Source organism: Eleutherodactylus coqui, chromosome 7, assembly GCF_035609145.1.
Source record: "Eleutherodactylus coqui strain aEleCoq1 chromosome 7, aEleCoq1.hap1, whole genome shotgun sequence".
Lineage (NCBI taxonomy): Eukaryota > Metazoa > Chordata > Amphibia > Anura > Eleutherodactylidae > Eleutherodactylus > Eleutherodactylus coqui.
The window spans coordinates 159,490,630-159,517,583 of NC_089843.1; the positions used below are offsets into that span (position 1 = coordinate 159,490,630).

Sequence of the window (26,954 nt, forward strand, 5' to 3'; positions counted from 1 at the left end):
TTTTTCTCATGGAATTGTGGCAGCGTAATCCGCACCCCCATGCATATCTCGTACGCATTTGTGCACCCCCCCCCCCTATAGTCTTCTATGGGGACCTTTGACCTAGAAATGCACAGGAAAATAGGGCATGTTCTATTTTTTTTGCATGCAAAATGCGAGTGCAAAATCGAGAAATGTGATATTGGGCAGAGAAACTCAAATCGGTATCGCACATGTAAACCTGCAATTTTTTATGCGATGTGTTTTGTGAGAGAAACGCATCACACAGCTGCACTTGCAATTTTTATACACATGAAAATCGCATGTTGCTCCAAAAGTAAAAATGTGCTGTCACAGTGTTGAGTGATGAGGGGACTCCCCGCGGGGATAAACGGACATCACATAATGTCTTTACGCACAGCACGGACGCATTCTAGGCACGCATGTTCTATTTTTTGCAGGTGCAAGTATTTTGCAACTCTGAAAAACAGACGTGTAAACACTTCATAGGAATGGTTCTAATAGACATAATTTTTTTGCGCACATAGGCGTACAAAAAAAAATTGCTCGTCTGACCATGGCCTTAGGTTGTGTTCTATACACTGCTCATGGAGATTCTGCTCCCTAATCTGTAAGGGCGGACACCCACTGGCGTGTTTTTCTCCACTGCGCTGCGAGAGTAAAGGAAAAGTCTCGCAGCACAGTGCGAGAAAAAAAACGGCATCACGCCGGGATATCGCCAGTCTTTTCAATGGGGCCAGCGGCAGCAGCGCTAGCCCCATTGAAAAGAGATGGAGAATGCCGCGGACTTCTGCCACAGCAGAATAGCAGGGCTATCTGTCATTGGCTGAGCGCTCAGCCAATAGCTAAGCACTAGCTGCTATTGGCTGAGCCCTCAGCCAATCAGCACAGCCCTTTCAGGAGGTGGGGATTTTTAAATCCCCGCCTGCTGAAAGAGCTTAACAGCAGTGCAGGGGAGCCAGCCGAAGGATGCGTCTGAGCGGCGGAGAGGTGAGTAATTTAAAAAAAAAATTTTTTACCACTTATTGATGATTATCGGGGAAGCGCTTATATTTCCAGCCCTTCCCCGATAATCATACTGCGGGGCTTGCCAGAAAGCAGTGCTTTCACGGGATTGGCAGCAGTGGCGATCCCATTGAAAGCAATGGGATAGCATGCCGCGGACTTCTGCCACAGCTGTCACAGCTGTGGCAGAAGTCCGCGGCATTCTCCCTATGTTTTCAATGGGGCTAGCGCTGCTGCCGCTGGCCCCATTGGAAGCACTAGTGATATGCCGGTTCTATTCTGGCGTCTTTCTTGCGCTGCGAGGCGAGAGTTTTCTCGTGCTCTCACAGCGCAAGAAAGAAAATATCGCCACTGGGTGTCCACCCTAACACACACATACAAACATTACTGCATCAGAAAGGGCGCTAGAGAAGGACTGAAAAGTGGAGATGTGATTTCAGTAGCTATAACACAGTAAACAATCATTTATTATTAGCTGCAGGCATGTCCATGTGAGTCTTTGCTTCTATCTCCCTCCTCGTCATACCCTCTCCTCTCCATAAACTTCAATGGGCAGCAGCACCCATCTTGTTATCTCTGCTACAACATAGGGGCATCACTGGACAACAGCTAATTGAAACAAAGAGAGAGCTCTAGTAGCCGGCACTTTAGAGGAATTTTTCAGCTCAAAAACATCATATTAAAATTAGCACTTTTGCGAGTTATCAAGTTCGTTATCACATATGCATAAATTGTTGAAAAGTCAGTGACCAAGTAATGGTATGTCCACATGGAACATATATCTTAAATGAATGCACTGTAGAGATGAGCGAGCACACAAATGCTCGGGTCCTCGTTATTCGAGTCACGCTTTTCATAAAATTCGAGAGCGCTACCCGAGTAACAAATCCCATTGACTACAATGGGAGACTCGAGCATTTTTGTATGTGGGTTGCCGGGTCCTTTTTTTTTTTCTCTCCCTCCCCCTCCCCTTCTCCCTCTCTCCCTCTCCCTTTCCCTCTCTCTCTCTCCCTCTCCCTCCCTCTCTCCCAGCCCAAAAATTTGCTGTTGACACGCGCGCTGTGTCGCAGCGGGGAGGGGCTAAAACAGACACGTCACAGCGGGGAGCAGTCAAAAACTGGGGCGGGGTCGAATGAGCATCAAGCTCGGCAGAGTACATTCGCTCAACTCTAATGCACTACAAAATTCCCATATGCTGCATGCAGATTTAGCACAGATTTTACCCTCATTTGAAAAGGGTGAATTCTGCGACAAAAATTTGCATCATGAATTGCCATGTTGTGCATTTTAAATCTGCACCAACTGGTTGATTCAGCTGTGGATTTCTTCTCCTAAATATGGATGTGATCTCTTCTTATATGTTATTTGCCCATTATCTCTGAGCAGTCACATGACCGCACACATCAATGGTTGCACTGATTTGCACTACAGCTATACCTGACAACTGTCCTCAGGAATAAACTATGCATCATTTCAGTGACCTGAGGTTTTGCACCAACCATTTAATCAAAGGGTCTGTGGCGTATAAAACCGATGTTCTGCCAAGCGGTTGCATTCAATGTCCATACACAATACACAATCAGAGCACAGTGTGGGCCGAATACAAAAGCCGGATCATAAGCACAAGCTATGCACAAAGCCCCATTACACATGGTGAGCAGATGAATCATTTTCTCGTTAATATTTGACTTTAGTTCCTGCCTCCACAGGTGGCTGCAGACGGAGAAACTTGAATGTTTTGCTTGAAACCTACTAGTACTCTGTGTACAATAATAAAGCATCTGAGTACATTGCGAAACCCAGAATGTCTCGATATGAGAGGTCATTCCATGCTGTATTTCATCAGCTGACTACACTTCATTGGCCTGACACGTGCTACTTGCTATGTTTTATGGAGACATTTCTATAACATTGGAACTTTATTTTAACTTTTGCACGCAAAGTTTCTTTAAAGGGGTTGTACCAAAATTTCAACTTATTCCATATCCATAGGTTAGGAAATATCGTGCTGATCAGTGAGGGTCTCACCGCTGAGACCTCTGTTGATCTCGAGAATAGGGATCCCGTGTCCCCTGTCCTCCTCATTGCAAGGTTATTGCACTCCCCTCAGTGAGGAGACTGAATAAAGTGTTGGTTGTGCCAGTGCAAAAGCACTCCGTTCACTGTCTATGGGACTGCTGAGAGACCCATGTGACTCCTGCTCAGGCATTTCCATCTGCCACTTTGAAATGAGTGGAGTACAGACCCTGCATGCTCGGCCAGAGCTCCATTCACTGTGACCAAAACCAGAACAAATGGCTCAGGACCAAAAGGGTCCAAAGTCCTACACCAAAGGGGGGAAAGGATTTGTTATTTGTATAGCGCCAACCTATTCCGTCATGCTTTCAGGTAATTTTTTTTATTTATTACACCCCAGAAAGCCAGGTACTCATTTTTTTGACTTTGGAAGGTTGAGTCAACCTTGAGCCAAGTGGGGGATTCAGCCTTCAGGTTCAGAGCTTAGCACTGCATACAGCTGTCTTAACACTCTGCCACATGAGACCCCCACAAAGGCAATAATAATCCTACATTGGGTCCCCTAAAATATAACTTCTATAGAAAACTAATAGAATTTTGTACTTTCTATACGAGCAATTAAAAGCCCCAAACCCCTGCTGTCCCAGTGTATAGAACAATATAGTTATGCATTAAGTGTCCAGTAGATATAAATGGCCGCAGGTATGTATAGACATAGGGTTAAAGCATGTGCAACCCGATAGCACAGCATGCGGATCTGATTTTTAAAAGCACGCCCCCCCCCCCCCCCCCCCCTGCCCGAGATCTGCAGTCCTCAAGGAAAATAGCCCAGTGTAACCCTATGGCATAGGTTTTTGGATTTTCCATTCACAGGGACATCATTGCAGAGGGAGAAGTGACCCCAGCAGTGACAGTCAAAGCGGGGCATGGGAGTCCTGTTCTTGAGATCAGCGTGGGTCTCAGCAGTTAGATCCCAAGCGATCAGCAAGTTATTCTCTATCCTGTGTATAGAGGATAACGTGCAAATTTTGTACTACCTCTTTAAATAAAATAAAAACCACCATACTACAGTGATGTGTGTCACACCTTGTAAGAGTCCTGTTATATGGTGGAAGTATTTGCTTTGGTAGACGAACATTGACTAATGTTTACTCGTTCATCAGGATGATCAGCAGCGCCTTCACACAGCCTGATTGGCTTCACCAATATTTCTAGGAAATGCTCCTTAAAGGCTCCTTAGTCTGAGCCATCAATATCTGATCGGGGGGGGGAGGGACCCTCACCAATCAGCTGACTGAACGGACCCACACAACAAATCTGTAGAACTCACAACAGTCACTACGAAAGTCCAGTGTTCTGTGTACAAACTACAATGCACTAGTGTTGTGGCTCCTATATCAGTCCAAAATGCCAGAACTGCAGTTTTTTTGGTTACCCCAGCTCCTGAAAAGTTGAATAAAAAGTTATCAAAAACATGTATGTGGCCCAACTGACAAAAAAAAGTTATTGGTCTCAGAATATGGTGGTGGAAAGCAATTTCTGTAAAAAAAGAAAAAAATGTCTTTACTTTTAAAAAGTAGTAAAACATGAAAAATACAACATAAATTTGGAATCCCTGTAATCGTACTGACTCAGAGAAAAAAGTTCAGATGTCATATTCATTATACTAGGAACGCCATAAAAAAAACTAACCCTCACCCCCAAAAATGACGCAATAACATATTTTTTCATTTCATAGAATGGTGTGGTTGGAAGGGACCTCCAGGGTCATCAGGCCCAACCCCCTGCTCAGTGCAGGATCACTAAATCATCCCAGAAAACAACATGGGCAGAGCCACACCCTGAAGACCAAGTCGCCAACGTTATCGCATGGGCTCGCATTTAACCTCGCTTAACAATGTTTTCATGTTTTACAGAAGATTATATGGTTCATTAAAAATACAAGTGGTCTGACAAAAAATAAGCTTTCATACAGGCACAACTGATACACTGTATTATGCCTACTGTGGAAGAACCTGAGAGGGTTCTGCATGACATAGGGATTCAGAAAACCCCAAGGACATAGCCAGCCTCTTAGACTATACCCTAGAATATAACATAGTCTATTACTCTAGGGTATTTTTAGACGAGCCGATTCTTGTTTGAACGTGAGTGATGTTACCGCTAGCTCGCTCGCTCTCGTTCAGCCTGTTTATACAGCAGATACATCGTTGGATCATTCAAACGAGATTCCTTCAGAAACTTTCAGTCTTTCACATTCGCTGTATAAGCGAATGAGAGGGACTGAATGATTGCTGTTTAACCCCTTCCTGCTCCATGACGTACCGGTACGTCATGAAGCGGCGGGCTATGTATGAAGAGAGGTTGCGGGGCAACCTCTCTTCATATAGTGCGGACGTCAGCTGTTTATAATAGCTGACACCTGCGGGCAATAGCCGCTATCGGCCGTTCGCGGCTATTAACCATTTAAATGCCGCTATCAATTCTGCAGTGAGATCAGGGGAGCCATGCAGGTGTCATGGCAGTCCGGGGCCTAATGAAAGTCCTCAGTGCTGCCTTACCAGACTGCCTATCAAGCCATCCCCGTGGGGTGGCCTGTTAGACTGCCTGTTAAACTGCAGTACGACGTAATGCTATAGCATTAAGTCATACTGCAGGAGCGATCAAAGCATCGCATGTTAAAGTCCCCCAGGGGGACTTCAAAGTAAAGTTAAAAAAAAATCAATAAAGTTTTTTTAATTGTAAAAAAAAAAAGTTACAAAAGTTTAAATCACCCCGCTTTTGCCATATCTATTATTAAAAAATCTAAATCATAACATAAAAATATGTATTTGGTATCACCGCGTCCATAAAAGTCCCATCTATCAAAGTAGCATGTTATTTTTCTCGCACAGTGAACATTGTCCGAAAAAAAAAATAAAGAACGCCAGAAATGCATTATTTTAGTTACCCTGTCTCCCAGAAAAAACGCAATAAAAAGCGATCAAAAAGTCGTATGTATTCCAAATTGATACTATCAGAAACTACAGGATATCATGCAAAAAATGAGCCCACGCTCAATTACGTCGACGGAAAAATAAAAACATTATTGCGCGCACAAAATGACCGCAGAAAATAATTGAAAAAATTAAATGTCTTTGAAAAAAAAAAAAAGAGTAGTATACTTAGAAAAAACCTATACAAGTTTGGTATCGTAGTAATCGTACCAACCCATAGAATAAAGTTATCATGTCGCTTTTGTTGCCGTTTGTGCACCATAGAAACAAGACGCACTAAAAGATCGTTTTTTCTTCATTTTACTCCACTCAGAATTTTTTAAAAGTTTTTCTGTACATTATATAGTACTTTAAATAGCACCATTGAAAAACACAACTTGTCCCGCAAAAAACAAGCCCTCATACAGCGACATCGATGGATAAATAAAGGAGTTACGATTTTTTGAAGGGGGGAGGAAAAAACGAAAATGGAAAAAGAAAAAGGGGCCGCGTCATTAAGGGGTTAAATGGAATGATAAGTGAATGAGCCAACAATGTTTTCCATGCCTGCATGAAATGAACAAGGAAAACGCAAAAGAACGATTCTCTTCATCGTTCAGTCCTTGGCTCACGTTTAGACCGATTGATTATGGTTCGCTTGTTAAAACGATTTTTGGAATAAACGTTCCGTCTAAAAGCACCTTAAGTTTGCCTGGAGTGGTCCTGGAAAGGACATGGCGGTTCTTTATAAATTCAGTTCATGATTTATTGCCTTTTAACATGTTCAGACTCCTGGAAGCCCTGGAGCACAGCTGCAGCGCGTCCCACCGTCATGTTTAGTGTCAGAAATATAAATTTTTAGGGAAGTAACAGAGGAAATGCTGAGAGTTTCTGTTGGCAGCAGTTTAGCGAGGATTACTTACTAGTGTTATATAATATTATAATGTAACCACTCCGTGACATCATCATCAGATGACTCCAAGCATTACTTATTTGGGAAACTCACAACCACAAACGCTGAGATTATGTCACATTGTTAGCAATAGCACCTGTCACTTACTTCCTCGTGCCGACACTTTGTAACAGACGTACACGTTGATGTTGAGTAGATGCAACTTTCCAGGTAGCAATATGACATGGACATTCGGTACCTATTTGTCATATATACTATACATAATGTACAATGGACATACAGCTATAGTACAGGACCTGATTATATCACATCTCATCTGCAATTACCAACATGCAGAGTCACCGTTCCAAACTTCTGGCGTCACAGCGCCTAGTATGAGAGCCCTGATGCCAGGAGAATGGGCGACGATGCTGTGGCCTCTGACAGCAGTGGTCTGGTGGTGTCTGTTTCACAACAAACACCGGGACTGCAAAGTTGCAACGCTGGGACTAAGGGCTTATTCACACGTCCGTGATTTTAGCGTGTATTACGGCTGTGATGCATGTCCGCATGACGCGGCGAATGGAGTCAATGAAAGTAAATAAGTTCCATTGATCCATTCACATAACACGCACGAAAAATAGATCGCATGTTCGACTACGCGGAATGAACCCTATGCTTTTGGATGGGCAGCATTTGCAACACTGTCCATATGTAATTTAGTGTGTATGGGCGGCGATTCATATGCAACCTCGCTATGAAACAGAGCAGGGACTTAAATAAAATAAGACAGAGTCCCAGTGTTGGGCTGCATTCACATGAACGTATATCGGCCTCGGTTTTCACGCCGAGCCGATATACGTCGTCCTCATCTGCAGGGGGGGGCGGAGGATGGAAGAGCCAGGAGCAGGAACTGAGCTCCCGCCCCCTCTCTGCCTCCTCTCCACCCCTCTGCACTATTTGCAATGGGGAGAGGTGGGGTGGGGGCGGGGCTAATTCTCGGAACTTAGCCCGACCCCCATCCCACCTCCTTTCATTGCAAATAGTGCAGAGGGGTGGAGAGGAGGCAGAGAGGGGGCGGGAGCTCAGTTCCTGCTCCTGGGCTCTTCCATCCTTCCCCCCCTGCACATGAGGACGACGTATATAGGCTCGGCGTGAAAACCGAGCCGATATACGTTCGTGTGAATGCAGCCTAAATGACCGTGTGTGTGTGAGATACTCGCTTCTGCTGGTAAAATGCTGCAGGACTTCTGCAGTGTTTTACGGTTCATAGAATGGTAGAGTTGGAAGGGACCTCCAGGGTCAGCATATTACGCATGTGGAAAAAAAAACAATACACTAATAGCAATTTGTTGAAGGATCTTTTTTTTTGAACAATAGTTTTATATTGTAATTGAGAAAAAAAAATTTAAGAAATGCAAGCCAAAATGTAAGCATTGACATCCGAGTTAATATCCTCGGAGGCATTTTGACTTAAACAGTTACAAACATGACAATATATTTAAAGAGGTAGATAATAAAATAATTGGTATTATTAGGTGTGACATGCTTGGTCGCACCTGTGGGTAATTCTAGGGCTATTTAACCTGCCCTGATACTAAGGTCAAGTGCGGTTGATTGCCAGGTTCTGTTTGGCTGAGCTAGTATTCAGAGCCTTGGTCCTGGAGCATTCAGTTACCTGCATCTCAAGCTAAGTACTGCGCTTGTTTTCATCTCTATTTTTGTGTTTCTTGTGCTCTACCTTTCCCACATAGGGTCAACTAGGGACCGAGGTACGCAATCAGGGCCGTCCTTATTGGGACGATCGCCCTGCGTTCAGGCAGGGCACTTCCCTGTGTTTGGTTATATAGGGACAGTGGTTCCTATATTTTGGTTCTATCCCTGTTTTGTGATTTGTTCAATTGCATTTGTGGGAGATCTGCGGGTGACAGATCCAGCGCGTCCTGGTTGGATGTAAGGGCTCAGTCACACGGGCGCATCGGCGCCCGTGTTACTGCAGGACGAAGACAGCCGTACCTCAAGAAGGACATCTCTCTGCAGTGCTGGGAGAAAGAACATGTGACCGGTTTCATTGCCGGTCATGTGTTCTTTCTTCAGCGCTGCAGAGAGATGTCCGTCTTGAGGTACGGCCGTCTTCTTCCTGCAGTTAGGGCTCAGTCACACGGGCGCATCGGTGCCTGTGTACGGGTGCCAATGCGCCCGTGTGACTGAGCCCTAACAGGTATGAAGGATCTTATATATGGTAAAAGGGTGCAATTCGCCAAGTCAGGGTTTATTAGTTGTAATATCCATTGTCTATTAAAAGCAAATCCAATGGGTGGATCTTCTAATAGCAGGTCAAATAGCAACTTTGTAATGATTAAAAAAATGTCTTCGGCTTTATGCTTACTATTTCGATCATTTTTCTTGATGCAACTGTTTCTCACCCATTATTTATGTTATTCGTGAAGTTCTGGATTTTTTTTCAAATCTGTTTTTTATTGTAATTTTCACATTTAATATCTAATCCCGCAGTCCCCATGGAGCAACTTTGTTTTTACATTTTTCATTTAGCAAACGTCCGTTAATCAGAATGGGAAGACAGAATACCCCTTTACCGCAAGCGCCCAACAAACAGCACCGCAGACACCTCCTAATACACCGGATCCAAGGAGCCCCCCAAACCCTGAAAACATTGCACCAGGTAAGTTTTCATTTTTGCCTGTTTACCACTGAAAATGTTTCTACCATTTTATAATAACCAATATTAAATATTGACCCTTATTAGACTATTATAATATCTGTAATCTCTGTTAAATGCAATTGAAAGTGTTTGCTGTAGAGTATAGCTGTATTCTGACTACATCACATTACTATGTAGAACACCGTGTTCTATATAATCCAAGTGATAATGAGAACAGATTGTAAGAGCTTCTCCTGAGATCAGATGAGCTATCACTTATTAATTTGATTATATCCTGACATGCAGCACACATACCTAACGCAGCAGCCGGTACTTACAGCATTGTGTTCTGTCTCTTAAGTATTACAGTCACAGATACCACATCTGTATTTTGGATTTTTTTTTACCTCCGTTCCTATCATCCAACCAGAATGGAGGAAAATACTAGATGCACAGTCCGTTCACATGCAAAATATATAAGATTATAAATAACTGTTATAAGGACATATCTGACCCTGTGTTAAGGTCCATTTAGACCTGCCGATTTCCCATTTGAATGAGCGAACGGTGTCAGAGTTCGCTCGGGCAGCCTGTTTATACAGCAGATACATCGTTGGCTCATTCAAACGAGAAATCCTTCAGTCTTTCATATTCGCTGTATAAGTGACTGATAACAACTGAACGATGGATATGTAAACCAACTGATTAGAGAAGGAGCCAAGGATGATTTTCATGTGTGCATTAAAGGAACGAAGAACGAAAAGCGAACAATTAATTGTTCTTCATTTGATTGTTGGCTGCGTTTACACTGAAAGATTATCGTTTGTTTTCTCTCATTTGAATAATTACTTGGAACGATAATTGTTCTGGGAAAAGGGGCATTTAGAGCACACCTTTAGTGATTAGAACAAAATAGAAAAAACACAAGGTGTGTGTACATTTCTTCCACTGATTTTTGCAGGCCCTCTCTCCCCCGTCACCCCCACCACCCCATCCAAGTAGGTAGCTGCAAGTGTGTATCAAATGGCAGATGCTCATACTGACTGACAGGGATATGAGGGAAGAAGGAAAGGGAAAGGTTCATACAACATGCTGATGTAATACCTTTGTAAGAAGAGAAGGGGGCAGGAAGACTGTTACAATGTAAGCTGGGCACTTTGTGGCACAACTTGACCACCTATAGAAGTCAACTTTCCTGAGTAATAATGTCTTCCAGTACTCAGATACCCGCAGGACTTACAGTAGAGCTAAACTGCACAAAGACCAGACAGCTGCAAGAAAAGATGTATGAAACATTTATCAACACAAATAGGAAACACAAATCTAAGACTATTCACTAAACAATAGATGACAAGAACAGAATTGGGATGGTAATCAGATGATGATGACAACACTCAGGTAATGGAGCAGATGATCAATAGAAAAAAAAGAAAACAGCAACCTGAAAATATCTAATCCTAACACTAGCTCTCCCAAAGTCTTTCCCTACTCTATCCCTGACACTGACCCTAACATCAGACACCACTGTCACTGAGTAACCCTCATATATTCCTACTGGAAACCCTATCAAAAATAATGACCATAAGAAACAGTGAGAGGGCATTAGGACACAGAGACAAGAAAGCCAAACAAAGCAAAGCTGAACTATGCGACAAGACTAGGCAGATAAAGACAGGGAAGGAGCAAACAAAAACCACAAGGCTAGGAAGTAAAGCTCAAACTAAACATAACCATAGGAACAAGACTACACTAACAAAAGCAAGCTAGACTACAAGTAGAACAAGATAGTAGAAATAGGGAATACTGTATTTAAGAGCACATGGTTTCTGCTATTACCAGCAATCGATTACAGAAGCCAGGAACATTTAGAAAGGCTAAGCATCAGGAAGCCCTCTCCAAACACGCTTAGCTGCAGTAGTGTGGTCAGCTGACACTCTAATGGATCAACTGTGGAATTGTTACATAGTAACTGCTCCAACAACAAACTAAAAAACAGGAGATGATGAAATAGCTGAATAATTCCAGCTGATCCTAATATTACCCCACCCTTCATGGAGAGCTTAAGAACTGTTAAGCTTTGTGTGCTCACAAACTTGTCATCGGTCCATCCCTTGTCCTTTTTTGCACCACTTTTGATAGGTACTAGTATATTGGATACACCATTTTAGACTTATCATTTTGGAGATGATCAGATTTGGTCATGTAAGCCATCACAATTCGGCCCTTGTGAAAATCGCTCCGATCCTTACATTTGCCCATTTTTTTCTACTTCCAACATGTCAACTTCAAGAACTAACTGATCATTTGCTGCCTAATATATCCTATTCTTTGAAAGGTGCCATTGTCCCAAGATAATCAATGCTATTCTCTTTACCTGGTTTTAATATTCTGGCTGATTGGTGTACTAACTATGGAACTTCTATAAAATAATGCAGGTATCACAGAATACACGATTGACGTCTATAAATGTGCACTGTAGCCAGTCAAGTTCTGATGATTTTGTTTGGTTCTCAGGAGAGTCTGGCATGCGAAAACTCTGCTAATATTTTCTTAATTAAGTCCTTTCGATAAGTAGACAAAGCAGCTTTACTGAAAAGGCATCTCAGCTTCTTTCATGCAGATCCACCCTGCATGAAGAATTCCTAACATTCACAACCTCACCTGGAAAATCATGTAGAGCTACTGCAGTATTATATGATAAAGTGTTATGAAGTGTTAAACTGATGTTCTTTGCACGTTGTTGCTTTTCTACCCCTCCCTTGATTTTCAATCACTTCTTTACAGAGTTCAAATTCTATGGCCTTTCCAGAAATACAACATGTCAGCCAAAGGGCTAAATCCATTATCTTCAAGTTCCTACTCACTTTTTTTTCTCTCGCCTCTATTTTTTAGAAATCATTTTCTTTTTCTATCTCCACTTTATCCTATACATGCTGATAATAGAACTGAAGTTCTCATTGGATGCAGTTTATACGTACGAGCATCAGCTGTCTGCTGCTTACACAATGGAAGTTGAGGTGGTCATACACATTAGATGAATGTTGGCCAAACCAGCCGATTTCATGGAGGAGTCCCAACTCTCTTCCAATGGCAGACGTCAGGGAAAAGAAGGATCAAGTAATCTGTTTGCTTTCAAAAGAAATGAACTATCTGTCAGTGACTTATTCCTCTCTCCTTATCCAGAATATATGGAAGCCAAGCAAGCATGTGTATGGGGGAGTCAGAAGGAATAGCTGTCAGATCAACAAGCATTGGGCCAATGGGTTACTAATGTGTTATAGTCAGCCCTACTCCTAACTACAGTCAATCGAAGTAGCAATATTGGTATTATTCCAACTGCTAGCTTAGAAGATGAACATCTGAATTGTTCAGTAACACCGCCTCCTGCTTATTACAAACACATAGCAAAGTATATATTTATTTTCTTATAACATATTAGATATTATTACTAGAAACATTTCCCAGAGGCAGGTCTGTGTTATGACTTGCTATCAATACTTTGGAAACACATATACTTGAATATCTTGTTCCGAAACCATAAGCAAAAGAGAGTCCACCCAACTGTACTACTGACCATCTGACTGCTTCAAAAGCTTCATCTTCTTTGTATTACCTTTCTTCACAACTCCTCCTAAGAACTATTCCTTGCCTGGATATCTCTTACTTTGGCCCTGCGACATGTTCACCACTTCAATTTCTTTGCTTTCCAAACTATTATTATCCCTCTTTTCTCCCCGTTCTCCCTTTACTACTTATGACTCACCTAATTATGCCACCCTTCTGCCCAGCCACGCCTGGTCTGTGGCTGACTTTATGCTTCCTCCAACAAACTTTCCAGTTGGCAGTACATATTACAGCATAAAGTGTTCCTTTGGAATCCACCAAACTCAAACTCTTCTGTTAGGAACCCAGATGGTGAAGCTTTAATCATGACTCCTGAGAAAATATTTCCACTGCTTTAGCCAGTGATGGCATACGTTGCAGCACTCCAGCCAAAGCTTGGCATTGAACATGTAATCACAGTCTTGTCTGTGGAAACCTAATCCATCTTGCTCCTGAATACCTCTTGTGCTGTCATTGCATCTATAGGCAATTTGGAATTTGCTAGTAACATTCAGTGATTCTTAATGTTTTTTAGAAATTAATGTAACTGAAATGGCTGGAACGACTAATTAGAAGTGGTGTTGAAATACAATTGGGTATATAATGTGTACCAGCCTAAAGTCTTAGGGTAGTTTCATACCTGCGTTGGGGATTCCGCTTTCCTGCTCAATTCAGGTAGCAGGAAAGGGGAATCCCCGCGGCTGAATGGCTCTGTCTCTGGACGGAACCAAACCGCACCGGAAGGACTCCATTGACTATAATGGGGTCCATCCACTTTTGACACAGCTACCCGGCTTTTGGACAGACGAATAAGTGCTGCATGCAGCTCTTTTTCTTCCAGTATTTTGAGTCGGATCTGTGATGGAACATCTGGCCAAAGGTTCTCCCGTTGATGTGAAACCGGACTTAACCTACCTATTTTTATGGTAGACCAAAGCAAGCTGTCCATGTAACCTCATGAGTACAAATACATAGCACACCTAGGATAGATGTTTAAAATATAAATATTTGAAAGGGCTTTAGAGAAGAATTATTACTTTCTTTTAGTAATGGCTCCATGTCTGTCCATTGGCTCTGTCTGGTTTTATAGCTTGGTTCTGTTGTACTCAGTAGGGCTGAGCTGTAATACTGCACACAACTTGTGGAGCCGTTACCAATGTGCGTAACACTGCTTTTGGAAAAAAGTAGCCATGTTTCTATACCAATACAACCACTTAAGTAGCCCCTTTATCTGAACACTATAACTTTGTCTTCCTTTTTGATTATTTATTTCCTATTTCTTATTCAGGATATACAGGTCCACTTAAAGGAATTCCTCCAGAAAAATTCAATGAGACTGCTGTTCCTAAGTATTACATGTCTCCTTGGCAAGAAGCAATCGTGAATGATCCAGATCTGTTTGAGGCTCTATATCCCAAAATGCACACACCAGGTAGCAAGGAGGAAGTTACCAACTACAGAAGTTTCAATAGGTAAATATTTCAAGCCATTTCACTGCCTTACGTTCTGCAGTATTTGCAATGCTACTTAACTGTTTTAATTGTAAGACTGGTGGTTTACAACAAAAAGAAGAAGAAGAAGAAACTCTCAATTTTTCTCAAACATTTTACAGTCCATATGGTGTTGGTGACTTTGTAAGAGTCTCTGCATGTGTGTGCCAATGGTATTATACAGAGGTACATATAGGTAATAATTTGGTATGCAACACGATATGTATAAGGGTGTTTTTATCGTTCAGTCATTCTCATTTGCTTATACAATTCTGAACGATTCTCATTTGAACGAGCCAACTATGCATCTACCTGTCTAAACAGTCTTCCCAAGAGTGAACGAGCTAGCGGTGACGCCTCTTGATCATTCAAACGATAATAAGCTTCAAACAAAGTCTGGACAGACATCTGTCTGGGATGACTTAGTGAATCCTGTACTGAGCAGGGGGTTGGGCCTGATGAGCCTGGAGGTCCCTTGCAACTCTACCATTCTATCAGCTCGTCTAATAGGACCATTTTGTCAATACGTCTAACAGGAGAGTACAATGCTTTGGAGTGCCTACGAGTCCATAATATAAAACTGAGGATGTTGTGTGCATGGATCCTAATAGCAGTGAGTATATAATGCAAAAAGGGAATCGGGATGTTTATAATTAGAGTTGAGCGAACATACTCTGCCGAGCTTGAAGCTCGTTCGAGTATTAGTGTACTCGATGGTGCTCGTTACTCGAACGAGCAGCAAGCCGTGTTCGACCCCGCCCCAGATTTTGGCTCCTCCCCATTGTGACGTGCCTGTTTTGGCCCCTTCCTGCCGCAGCGCGCGTCATTTGCAAATTTTTTGTCAAGAGAGAGAGAGAGACCTAGAAGAGAAAAAAAAAGCTCGCCACCCGGCGTCCCACATACAAATATGCTCAAGTCTCCCATTGTAGTCAATGGGGCTCGTTACTCGAGTAGAGCTCTTGAATTTTATGAAAAGCTCGACTCGAATAATGCGGACTCGAGCATTTGGGTGCTCGCTCATCTCTATTTATAATCCCTATGTAGGAAAGGTTTAATGCAGAGGCGTAACTTGAAGCTCCTGGGCCCCGATGCAAAATCTGTAACTGGACCCCCAACTATAATGCTTTATTCATAGTACTGGGCTCCCTATATGGAGAAGAGAGGCCTTATGGGCCCCCTAAGACTCCTGGCCCCGGGTGCAACCGCATCCCCTGCATCCCCTATAGTTACGCCCCTGGTTTAATGAGCAAAATACATCTGGCATTGCTAATGTGATGCTGAAAAAATCCAATATCTCACCACTGCGGGTTGAAACCATGTATCAGTGTAGACTAACACTATGATCTGAAGTCCAAAACAGGAGATTTCTGATACTTCAGTGTTTATATTATAGAGGATTAATGGGGCTTTGCCACCACAGAAGTGATAGCTATGATATGCCTTTACTTCCTAATCAGTAGGGATCTGACTACTGGGACACCCGCCAATCCTCAGAATGAAAGGGCTGCAGCCCTTCGTTAACCTTCACAGTTTTTTTTCGTGCACAGTGACTTCATTACACCTGCTGTTCGTGGAATTGCCTCACAGCCCCAAGCATTTATAGGGATCTATGTTGCACTTTCCTGCAGATTGAGTGAACAGGAATGCAGGGAAAGAGGTGAGACCTGCACAAGCATAAAGTTATGGCATATTAGGAGTAGCCCTTTAACTACACTGATACAGTGTAACAAACGCTCTGCTGCTAGCTGGACTGGGACTTGATAAGTGGCCATTCTTTGTGTAAACAACATGGTTTTCATTTACTGCTGGAAAATAGAGTATGAAAATAGTATGGAACTGAAGCAAAAAGTACATTCAGAAGTCCCATAACTTTTCGTTATTTTCTGCATAATCCTGGAGCAGTCTTGTAGAAATCCTGCAGGGTACGCAGGGGTTAATCTGCAGCTGATCTGTTCCATTTTCAGCTTGCGGTGGGCTTATCAAAGGGTTGGGGTTTAACTACTGTTTTGTCTAATGCTCTTTTTGCACCCACGAGAACTTCATGATTCTCGTTTCCCTGAGCGAACAAGCTAGTGATGTCATCACCATCTCATTCGCGCTCGTGCAGCCTCTTAAGACAGGCAACTCATCATTGGGAATCGTGAACTTTTTATTCAGTGTTTCACATTCCTATGTACAACACGGAAATATGAGTGTTTAAATGCATCGAGAAGCCAACGATGATTTTTATGCCGGCTGGAACGGAACGGCGAATGAGAAGCGCATGATTCTCATTCGTCATTGGCTCGCTGGAGCTCGTTGGAGATCAGTATTTGTTCAGTAGAAAATAAAATATGCGGAGGCAAAAACAGATCAAATATTGATGAAATACTGATGCCATACGGCTGTAATGTCCTCTGTAACATGTCTGTATTAGGCCTCATGCAGAAGGGGCAAATTAAATTGCGGATCCCGCGCTTGTCACTGGCGCGGGCAATCCACTGCTCAATTTGCCCATAGATGTGCATGGAGATTCCCCTGCTTCACGCACACAGGTGGATTTTATTTGCGGACACAATTTGGCGAAAATAAAATGGCAGCATGATCTATTTTAGAGCGGGCTACGCATGGATGGTTCCATTGAAGTCAATGGAAGCCGTCCGTCCCGCAACCCTTCCGCAATGCTTGTGGCTAATCTGCAGTACAAAAGAAAGGAAAAAATAACAGGTAAGCAGGATTGCCATCAGCGGGCACAGGCAGATTCTGTGCGGGCCGTGTGCAGACGGTCTTACAGATCCGTATTACGGACATGTTAGAATACACTTGTCTGAAACTGGCTTAAGGGGTAGGAGAAGGATATGGCTGATCTCCTGGGACACACAGAAAATATGGCATTTTGTGCGTTTAGTTTCCCTTTAAGAGCCTTACTCTTGAGCGTTCTAGCAATGACACTGGGGGTAATGATGACTAGTCATGCAGCGTAGCAATGCTCTCGCATTTGTAGATATTACAACTAGCAGCATTTGCTACTATTACTTCCACTTATTTCCAGTGTTAACAACCTGATGTGACTATGTAGCAGAATCTATGTAGCATTTATCCAAGTCTCTAATATGTGAGAATTATCTGAGCATAACAAGGTCTTATGAACAGCTGTTGGAAATAATTACTGGATGCTATGATGTCACTTCCATACTGACTCATGGAGGAGAGTGAAGATCTGGCAGGAGAAATCTTAAATATGAAATATTTGTGCTGAACTTATTAGCAAAACTAACTTTAAATTAGATTAATTTTTACAAAATTATTTTGATTATGGAGAAGCTACAATATTTCCACCTAAAAAATTTGAATTTCCGCTATCCAGAAGCACAATAATACTGAGTTATGTGTGAGATATCGGATCTCTAATGTTTACTAAAGTGTTTACTGATGTTTTAAGGGATATTATTTAACCTTTCCTGACACGTCTGTTTAAGTACATTCTTGGGCATCTTTTCTTAAAAGCTAAGGAGACCTTTGAGATGGAAATACCTCTTGTACATGTTAATGGTTGCACTGAGTTCAAAAAGTTGCACCAAGTTTCAGGTTGGAGTCTTCTTTTCTTCATTCACACTCCAGATACGCAGTTTACAACCTGCTCCTAGTTTCAGGCTTTTCTCATTGTGGCTGTGTACATCCCAGGGTTCTCTTCTCTCTTGTGCTGATGCAAATGAGTGATGGAATAATCATCCACAGCACCACCTATTGGAGGGTAGCCACCTATGAGTCAATATCCAACCTTTTAACAAGTCTTGCAACATGACTAGGGATGTAAGCAAAGCTTGAATATATATACGGTATGTGCACAAATAGCTGTTTCAGGGTTTTTCTGCCCATCATCAGTGTACACTAGGTTTCTAGTTGGCGAGGTGAGAAGTCAACATTGTGAATCTGAGGCCCAGGAGAGGCAAAGGGTAATGTTTCTCCTGGAGGGAGCACCAAAAGGGTGTAGGTAGGCCATGTACTGCTTGTGGGAAGAAAGATATACAAATGAGTGATAGAAAAAATCTTCCACAGTGCCACCCTATTGGAAAGTACATTAGCTTCCATATGAGTCTTTATATGACCTTTTAACAGGCCTTGCAGCATAACTATGGATGTAAGCCAAATCAGAATATGCATGTACATACAGTAGCTACCTTCCAGTATCTACAATCTGTGTATGTCCCCATTTAATTCCATTACAAATGTCCCTTTTATCATTGAACACAGCTTATATTCTAAATAGAGATGAGTGAGCATGCTTGTTTGAGCTTGATGCTCGTTCGAGTAGTAGCTTACACGATAGTGCTCGTTACTCGAGCGAGTACCACGCCGTGTTCGAGAAAATTTTTGGGCCCCTCCCCTTTACCACTTCCTGCTGTGACGTGCTAGCGTCCATTGCAAAAATGCTTGAGTCTCCCATTGACTTCAATGGGGCTCGTTACTCGAACAAAGCTCTCGAATATTACAAAAAGCTGGGCTCGAATAACGAGCACCCGAGCATTTTGGTGCTTGCTCATCTCTAATTCTAAATAAAGAAAATTCGATATCTGTGGAAGTACCTATACAAAAACAGGTTACCTGTTTTTAGCTAGAAACCATTAACATATTAACACGTTGGCACACCAAAGGACCCTTCAGCCCACTTGAGAACAGCCCTGGTTGAGAATTAAAAAGATAATCCAACTAGAACGTGTTTGTTTTTTTAGCAACCTATTTGTTGAGCTGATTTCTGAGGGACAAGTTGCTGGACCCCCTCATAATTAGTTTCTATCACCAAAAAAAGCTGCAGGGGTGCCCACATTTTGCCTGCACGGTTATAGTGTTACTTGGTGCCAAATGGGGAGCCAAGTAATATAAGGTTTCACTGAGTCTGCCAACACAAGAGTGCTTGAGAAAGAGGAGAGTCCAAGTCATCCCAACAAGATCGCACGCATTTCTAAATAGTTTTTGCTGCACTTTTTATGTCGATGTTGTGGCTTTTCTGCAGAAGTTGAGATTTTCTGTATGAAAGCCTTCTATAAAAGGAAAAAATTCTATGTATTATCTCCTAAAATAAGTAAGATTATCTCAAAAGACGCAAAGGATTGTGAATGAATGACTAATGATGGTGATATTTTTTCTTTAGTCAAGCTGAGTGCCGTGCAGCATTATTCAGTTGCCATATTCTTTGATGCTATGATGACCTTAACCCCTAATTGGATCCTTTAATGATTGTTTTTCTGGAAGTGAAGAGAAACCTACCAATTATTTGTATACTGCCAAAGTGATTACAGTTCAATCTCGGCATAATGATATAGTTACAGGCTTCTAACAGAAGTGGACAGGGATCATTATTAAATTGTGCCACTGTCCCGTTTAACCTCTGTGTAAAGGCAATCAAGTACACAAAAGCTGGAAGTATGATTGGGAATAACAGCTCACAGTCTATCCTGTATTACAGAAGATATGTGTACAGTTGTCACATATATAAAAGCAAAATAAACGTGAAAAGGGTTCAATAAAGTTTCTAAAAACATAGAAAAATAAAATATAAGTTCAAAAACCCCAGATTTTTCATTTTTTTCCAAAGAAGCATAAGGGCTCAGTCAAACGGGCGTTTTTATGTGCGTATGTTACTTGCGATTTTGATCCACATCTATATAGAACCAATGCTTTTCAATGGCAGCGGTCACATGCCCGATAATCACCTGCATACAAAAATGTGCAGTGGTAAATATAGGGCAGCGAATTTCAAAATGCAGGTAACTGCGGTATCCGTCTTTTTTAGATGTGAATCCCTTGGATGCTGTCACATCCAGGGGTTTCACCTTGTGCTCACTGGGGCCAGTGGCAACAGCGCTGACCCCATTGAGAACATACAGTGAAGATCATGATCCTCTGGCACAGCTGTCACAGCTGTGGCACAGGAGAGCAATGTTCTACCATTGAATTCAATGGAGCCGGCACTACAGCCGGCTATATTGAAAGCAATAGGCTGCCGGCAAGCCCTGCAGTGATTTTCGGGGAAGGGCTTAAAATATAAGCCCTTCCCTAAAAAAATCATACCTAAAATGTGCAAAAAAAAAACCTCTCTGCAGCTGCCAGGCTCAGGCGCATCTAGCCGGGTCTTCTCCTGAACTGCTATGAAGAGCTTTCAGCAGGCAGGGATTTAAAATCCCCACCTGCTGAAAGTGCTGCCTGTGATTGGCTGAGCACTGTAACCAATCAGAGGCAGCCCATTCAGCAGGCTGGAATCTAAAATCCCCGCCTGCTGAAAGCTCTTCATAGCAGTTCAAGAGAAGACTCAACTAGACGTGCCTGAGCCTGGGCAGCTGCAAAGAGATGAGTATATATTTTTAAAAATTTTTTACACATTTTGGGATGATTTTTCAGCGAAGGGCTTATATTTAAAGCCCTTCCCTGAAAATCACTGCAGGGCTTGCCAGCAACCCATTGCTTTCAGTGGAGCTGACTGTAGTGCCGGCTCCATAAAATTCAATGGGGGAACATCCTGATCCTCTGCTATACTTGTGATAGCTGTGGCAGAGGGTTTCTTCATGGGAGTCCCATTGTCACTGGACACTGTGAAAATGCTGTAACAGTGTTTAGTGACAAGGGTACTCCCCACGGAGATGAAATAATCCTCTGCCACAGCTGACGCAGCTGTAGCAGAGGATCACGATCTTCTCTGTATGTCAATGGGGCCACCGCCGCTGCTGCCATCGGCCCCTTTGACCAAAGGTGAAACCATTGGATGTGACAGCATCCAGGGGTTTCACATCCAAGGAATCCCCTTCTGCAGCTGTCACAGCCACAGCAGGGGATAGCGGTCAGTGCTCTTTATCTGCGCAAAAAGGCAGCTAAGTGTGTGTTTTGGGGTTTTTTTGCGTTCTGCCTGCTTCAGTCATGCAAATTTTGTGCGTTTGCGTTCTGTGCACAAAAATTTGCACATTAAAACGCCCATCTGACTGAGCCCTAAAAGGTACACAATGCCAGAGGTACTGTATTTAGGCACCCTCTCTATTAAATGAGATTGAATAAAAAGTGACCAAAAAGTCATATCTATTCCAAAGTAGTACCAATAGAAACTACAACTCGCCCTGCAATAAACAAGCCCTCATACAACCTAACCAATGGAAAGACAAAAAGGTTAGGAGTCTCAGAATATGGCAACAAATGCAAGTTTTTTAAGAAACATTTATTTGTAAAGTAGTAAAACACTTGACATCGCAGAAATCATATTGACGTGCAGGAGGAAGTGATATTTATGTCCTACCATGAATACCTTAAATATGAAACACACACCCACACTCCCAAAATGTGCTTTTTTTTACATTTCATCTCACTTAAACATTTTTAAATATTTTTAATACATTATATGGTACATTGGATGGTTCCATTAAAATACAGCTTCACCTACAAAAAACAAGAACTCCTACACAGTCACATACAGCTGTGTCAACTGAGTAATAAAAGAAGGAAAAATCGAAAAATCTCTGGCCCTTAAAGTGTTAACTATAATCCGCTACAATGGTGTAAATGGAGTTACTGTATGTTGTGCCAGTCATGTTAATGATTGCTACATCTTAACATTGGTTTTAATTTTTGGTATACCATTGCTGAATTCGAGGGCTTAGGGACACTTTTGGCATAAACACAGGGAGCTTTCCTGGCACATATGCTGAACGTATAGAAAAAATAAGGACTGAACAGAGCCTTATTTATACGCTGGCTTCCAGCACGTCGGCTGTACTAGATATATGTACTTAGAACATTTTGAGTATCCCCAAATATTCCCAAATTTTTATATATATACTAGCGTACCCGTCGCGCGTTGCCGCGAAGACAGACATACATACATACATTCGTTTTTATATATCTAGATAACAACCAATCACAGCGCAGCTTTCAAGTTACCTCAGCGGTATAATATATAACAACCAATCACAGCGCAGCTTTCATGTTACCTTAGCAGTATAAAATATAACAACCAATCACAGCGCAGCTTTCATGTTACCTCAGCAGTAAGAGAAATAACAACCAATCACAGCGCAACTTTTATTCTGCCTCAGCAATATAAAAAATAGCAACCAATCACAGCGCAGCTTTCATGTTACCTCTGCGGTATTATATATAGCAACCAATCACAGCGCAGCTTTCATGTTACCTCAGTGGTATAATATATAACAATGAATCGCAGCACAGCTTTCATGCAACCTCAGTAGTATAAGAAGTAGCCACCAATCACAGCACAGCTTTCATGTTACCTCAGCAGTATAAGAAATAGCAACCAATCACAGCACAGCTTTCATGTTACCTCAGCATTCTCAATATCCAGCAATTGTCTTGCGAAACGTTCGGCGGATGCATCATTTTGTAGTTGAACACTCATCCCGTTGCTCGTAATGCCTTTTGCTTTCGTGCTTGAGATGGAAATCAAACGATCTTTGTCTGGGGGGCATAACTGTCGACGATGCTCACACGTGCGGCACCTATCGTAGGATAGTTGTACTATGCCTATAATCTTCCCAGGAGTGTACTCAACAACTTCCCAAAGTCTCATAGCAATTGGATGAATGGTGTAGTAATGCATAAAGGACAGACAGACAGACATACAGACATACATTCATTTATATATATCAGGAAGTGAGAGAATTAGATTCCGTACGTAAAATTTGGACGCTAATTGTTTTGCGCTTAGAATTGAATAATCGAGTTGGGACCCATTAAATTTTCCTATTTATGGCATAATCAATGCCCGTGCCAAATTTCAAGTTTCTATGTGAGAAAATGACATTCCGTACGTAAAATTTGGACGCTAATTCTTTTGCGCAAAGAATTGAATAATCGAGTTGGGACCTATTAGCTTTTCCTATTTATGACGTATTGAATGCCCGTGCCAAATTTCAAGTTTCTATGTGAGAAAATGACATTCCGTACTTAAAATTTGGACGCTAATTCTTTTGCGCATAGAATTGAATAATCAAGTTGGGACCCATTAGCGTTTCCTATTTATGGCATAATCAATGCCCGTGCCAAATTTCAAGTTTCTACGTGAGAAAATTACATTCCATACGTAAAATTTGGACGCTAATTCTTTGGCGCATAGAATTGAATAATCGAGTTGGGACCAATTAGCGTTTCCTATTTATGACATATTCAATGCTCGTGCCAAATTTCACGTTTCTATGACATTGGGAAGCGAGAAAATTAGATTCCGTACGTAAAATTTGGACGCTAATTCTTTGGCGCTTACAATTGAATAATTGAGTTGGGACCCATTAGCTTTTCCTATTTATGACATAATCAATGCTTGTGCCAAATTTCATGTTTCTACGACATTGGGAAGTGAGAGAATTAGTGGCAGTGATGGAAATCGAACGATCTACGTGGGGGGGGCGTAACTGTCGACGACGCTCGCACGCGCGCCATTTATCGTAGGATAGTTGTACTATGCCTATAATCTTCCCAGGAGTGTACTCAACAACTTCCCAAAGTTGGCGATCGGATGAATGGTGTAGTAGCGCATAAAGGACAAACAGACAGACAGACAGACATACACGCATACATTCAATTTTATATATATATATATATGTATATATATATATATATATATATATATATTTAATTAGTAAATTAATAATTTAGTAAATAAATTCTATATTTTTATTTACCACTTTTATTGCGTTGATTCACCAAATTCATTATAGCTCAGTGTCCCGGATTACACTAAAGCTTCCGTGGGTTGGATGACCCCACCATGTAACCCTAGCGGCAACTTCAATATCAGCAGAAAAACCACTTTGCTCCAGAAAAACTATCTATCTAATGTGAAGTTGTGAAAACTTCGAAGCGTTAAATGTTTGGTTCTCATTTCTAAAAAGTGTATCTTGTTATTATTAAACATATGTACTAATATGGATTCTCTTCTGTATTTGTTATCATTACCAGGGCGGCAACTCCATTTGGAGGATTTGAAAAAGCATCCAAAATGATCTCATTCAAGGTTCCAGAATATGACCTGCCTTCTATGAACAACTTTACCTTTGACATGTCTATGGACCCTGTCAGGGCAAGAAAGTCCTTTAACAGAACACCTCAAGGATGGGCATCGGAATACCCCCATATTCTAGTCTCTTCCCACATGCTTTTCAATCCTGCTGTCCCTGAATCGGATGATCTATAAATCTAATAAATGAAATCTAAATTCTCAAATATTTTACCCCAATGTCCATTAGTTTAGGATTCTATGATGTTCCTGATTTATATTTTTTAGCCTGACACTAAGCGGATCTACCTGCTCTTCAGAATGTATCATGGTTTATTTTTGTAACTTGTATGCTCAGATGATTTCAGTCCTCTAATGGTAAACTGTCATCTCAGTTGCCTCCCTAATTGTTAAAATGTAATCAATAAACCACAACAGTGAGTTCACTACCGTATATGAGTCTAAGTCTATCATTTCAAAGTAAATCAACACATTGAGTTGGCCATCACTAGGGGATCCTGGCACACAAGCCAAGCTATGGATAACAGGATCAGTCCTAGTAACATTCAATTGGATGGACTTCAACACAGTCTTTGGGTCCTTTAAACGAGTGATTGACGTCACTGCTAGTTGTTCGCTCTCATGCACAGGTAGATACATCGCTGGGAGTCGTTCAGAATCATTCAGTCTTTCACATTTGTTGTATAAGGGAATGAGAAGAACCGAACGAGCGCTGATCAAACCAAATGATAAATGAATCAGCCAACGATGATTTTGATGCCCGCATAGAATGAACGATGAATGAAAAGTGGTTGATTCTCGTTAGTGATGAGCAAGCATACTCGCTAAGGGCAATTGCTCGAGCGACCATTGCCCTTAGCGAGTACCTGCCGGCTCGAGAGAAAAGATTCGGGGGCCGGCGGCGGGCAGGGAGCTGCGAGGGAGAGTGGGGAGGAGCGGAGGGGAGATCTCTCTCTCTCCCTCGCTCCCCCTGCTGACTGCGACAACTCACAGCTCCCCCGCGCCGGCAGCCGAACCTTTTCTCTCGAGCGGCCAGGTACTCGCTAAGGGCAATGCTCGCTCGAGCAATTGTCCTTAGCGAGTATGCTCGCTCATCTCTAATTCTCGTTCATCGTTCAGTCATTGGCTCGCGTTTAGGCCGAACAATTACCGCTCACTTTTGCTCTCTTGAACAATTTTTTGAACACTAATCATTCCATCTAAAAGTACCCTTTCTTTTAGGCAGTTTCATTGTTCCAGAAGCCCTGGTATTTACCTAGTTCTTCATGGGGTTGTGAGCATAGTCTTACATTTTGTATTGATCTCCAGGGATCCTCATTTAGCAAAGCAGTCTAAATCAAAAACTGTCTTGTCCATAGCAACCAATTACAGCTCAGCTTTCATATTACCAAAGCGGTTTTAAAAATGAAAGCTGATATTTGATTGGTTGCTATGGGCAACAAAGTCAGTTTTTCTATTAGACAGTTTTGATAAATGCGGCCCGGGATGTTTTAGTTGTATTCTTCTTGTAAAACCATTTATTGGTTGCATTAATATGGGTGCTGTGGTAGGCAATATTACTTATTGTCCACAGAATCTGGTAGTAAAATGCTACTGTATATGATTTGCCTCTTCGTGTAATCTACTATACAACATTGTTGGAGCTATTGCTAAAACGGGCAAAAAATTTAATATTTTACCTTATAAAAGGGAAAAATTGAAGTGCTGCTTCAAAATACTCCAACAACCCGGTCCGAAATAGGTAGGAAATTGTTCGTAAATGAACTGGTGTCCTGGATGCGATTGGATTTGGGTCGAAACTTGTCGGTGAACAAAAAGAGGCGCTGTGAAAGGAAACAAATAGCCAGCCCTAGGGATTCTCAATTCGTCTTAAAACTGTCCCGAAGAGATCAGAAGGCATGCTCTAAACCTTTGAAGCTGCAAATGGGACGAAGTGTTGTCACGTCAAGTTATAGGACTGTGAGGTGGAGGCCGTGCGATGCAGCTCACCAATCTTATCGATCTAGGAAGAAGCAGATTTGGCTCCATAAATGAAGGCTGAATGCTTTATTTGGGCAAACTCTTTCAGAATTGCGAGCCTCTGTGGTCATGTGCAATACAATTAATTGCTGATTGCAGAGTCACCGGCCAGACTCACAGCCATAACCCGCTACGGGCCTCCCACATGTGGAATCCGATCCGCACGTGTGAGCCCGGCCTAAGAGCTCTTTTACACGAGCCAGTTGTTCAGATTTTTGCTGGATTGTGGGAATTTGAACCATGATTGTTCAGTGTAAATGCTGTTAGCAACTAGAAGGACGAACGATAATTCACTGGC

The 26,954-nt window shown here is 42.0% G+C and overlaps 1 protein-coding gene and 1 long non-coding RNA gene across 4 annotated transcripts in view; one reads left to right on the forward strand and one right to left on the reverse strand.

Moving 5' to 3' along the window:
• The window catches only part of MYOZ2 (myozenin 2), a 122,422-nt gene extending 97,352 nt beyond the window's left edge, over nt 1-25,070 (forward strand). For all 3 annotated transcript variants that reach the window (XM_066573888.1, XM_066573890.1, XM_066573889.1), the window contains 3 exons: nt 9,442-9,571; nt 14,442-14,625; nt 24,580-25,070. In XM_066573888.1, the coding sequence (XP_066429985.1) occupies nt 9,442-9,571; nt 14,442-14,625; nt 24,580-24,814 (549 nt within the window). In that variant the 3' untranslated portion in view covers nt 24,815-25,070. The remainder of the gene's footprint in view (nt 1-9,441; nt 9,572-14,441; nt 14,626-24,579) is intronic.
• Nucleotides 1-26,403, reverse strand: part of LOC136572895 (uncharacterized) — a 59,821-nt gene extending 33,418 nt beyond the window's left edge. Inside the window, exon 1 of the long non-coding RNA XR_010785826.1 lies at nt 26,317-26,403. This is a non-coding gene — a long non-coding RNA (uncharacterized lncRNA). The remainder of the gene's footprint in view (nt 1-26,316) is intronic.
• Nucleotides 26,404-26,954: the final 551 nt, after the last annotated feature.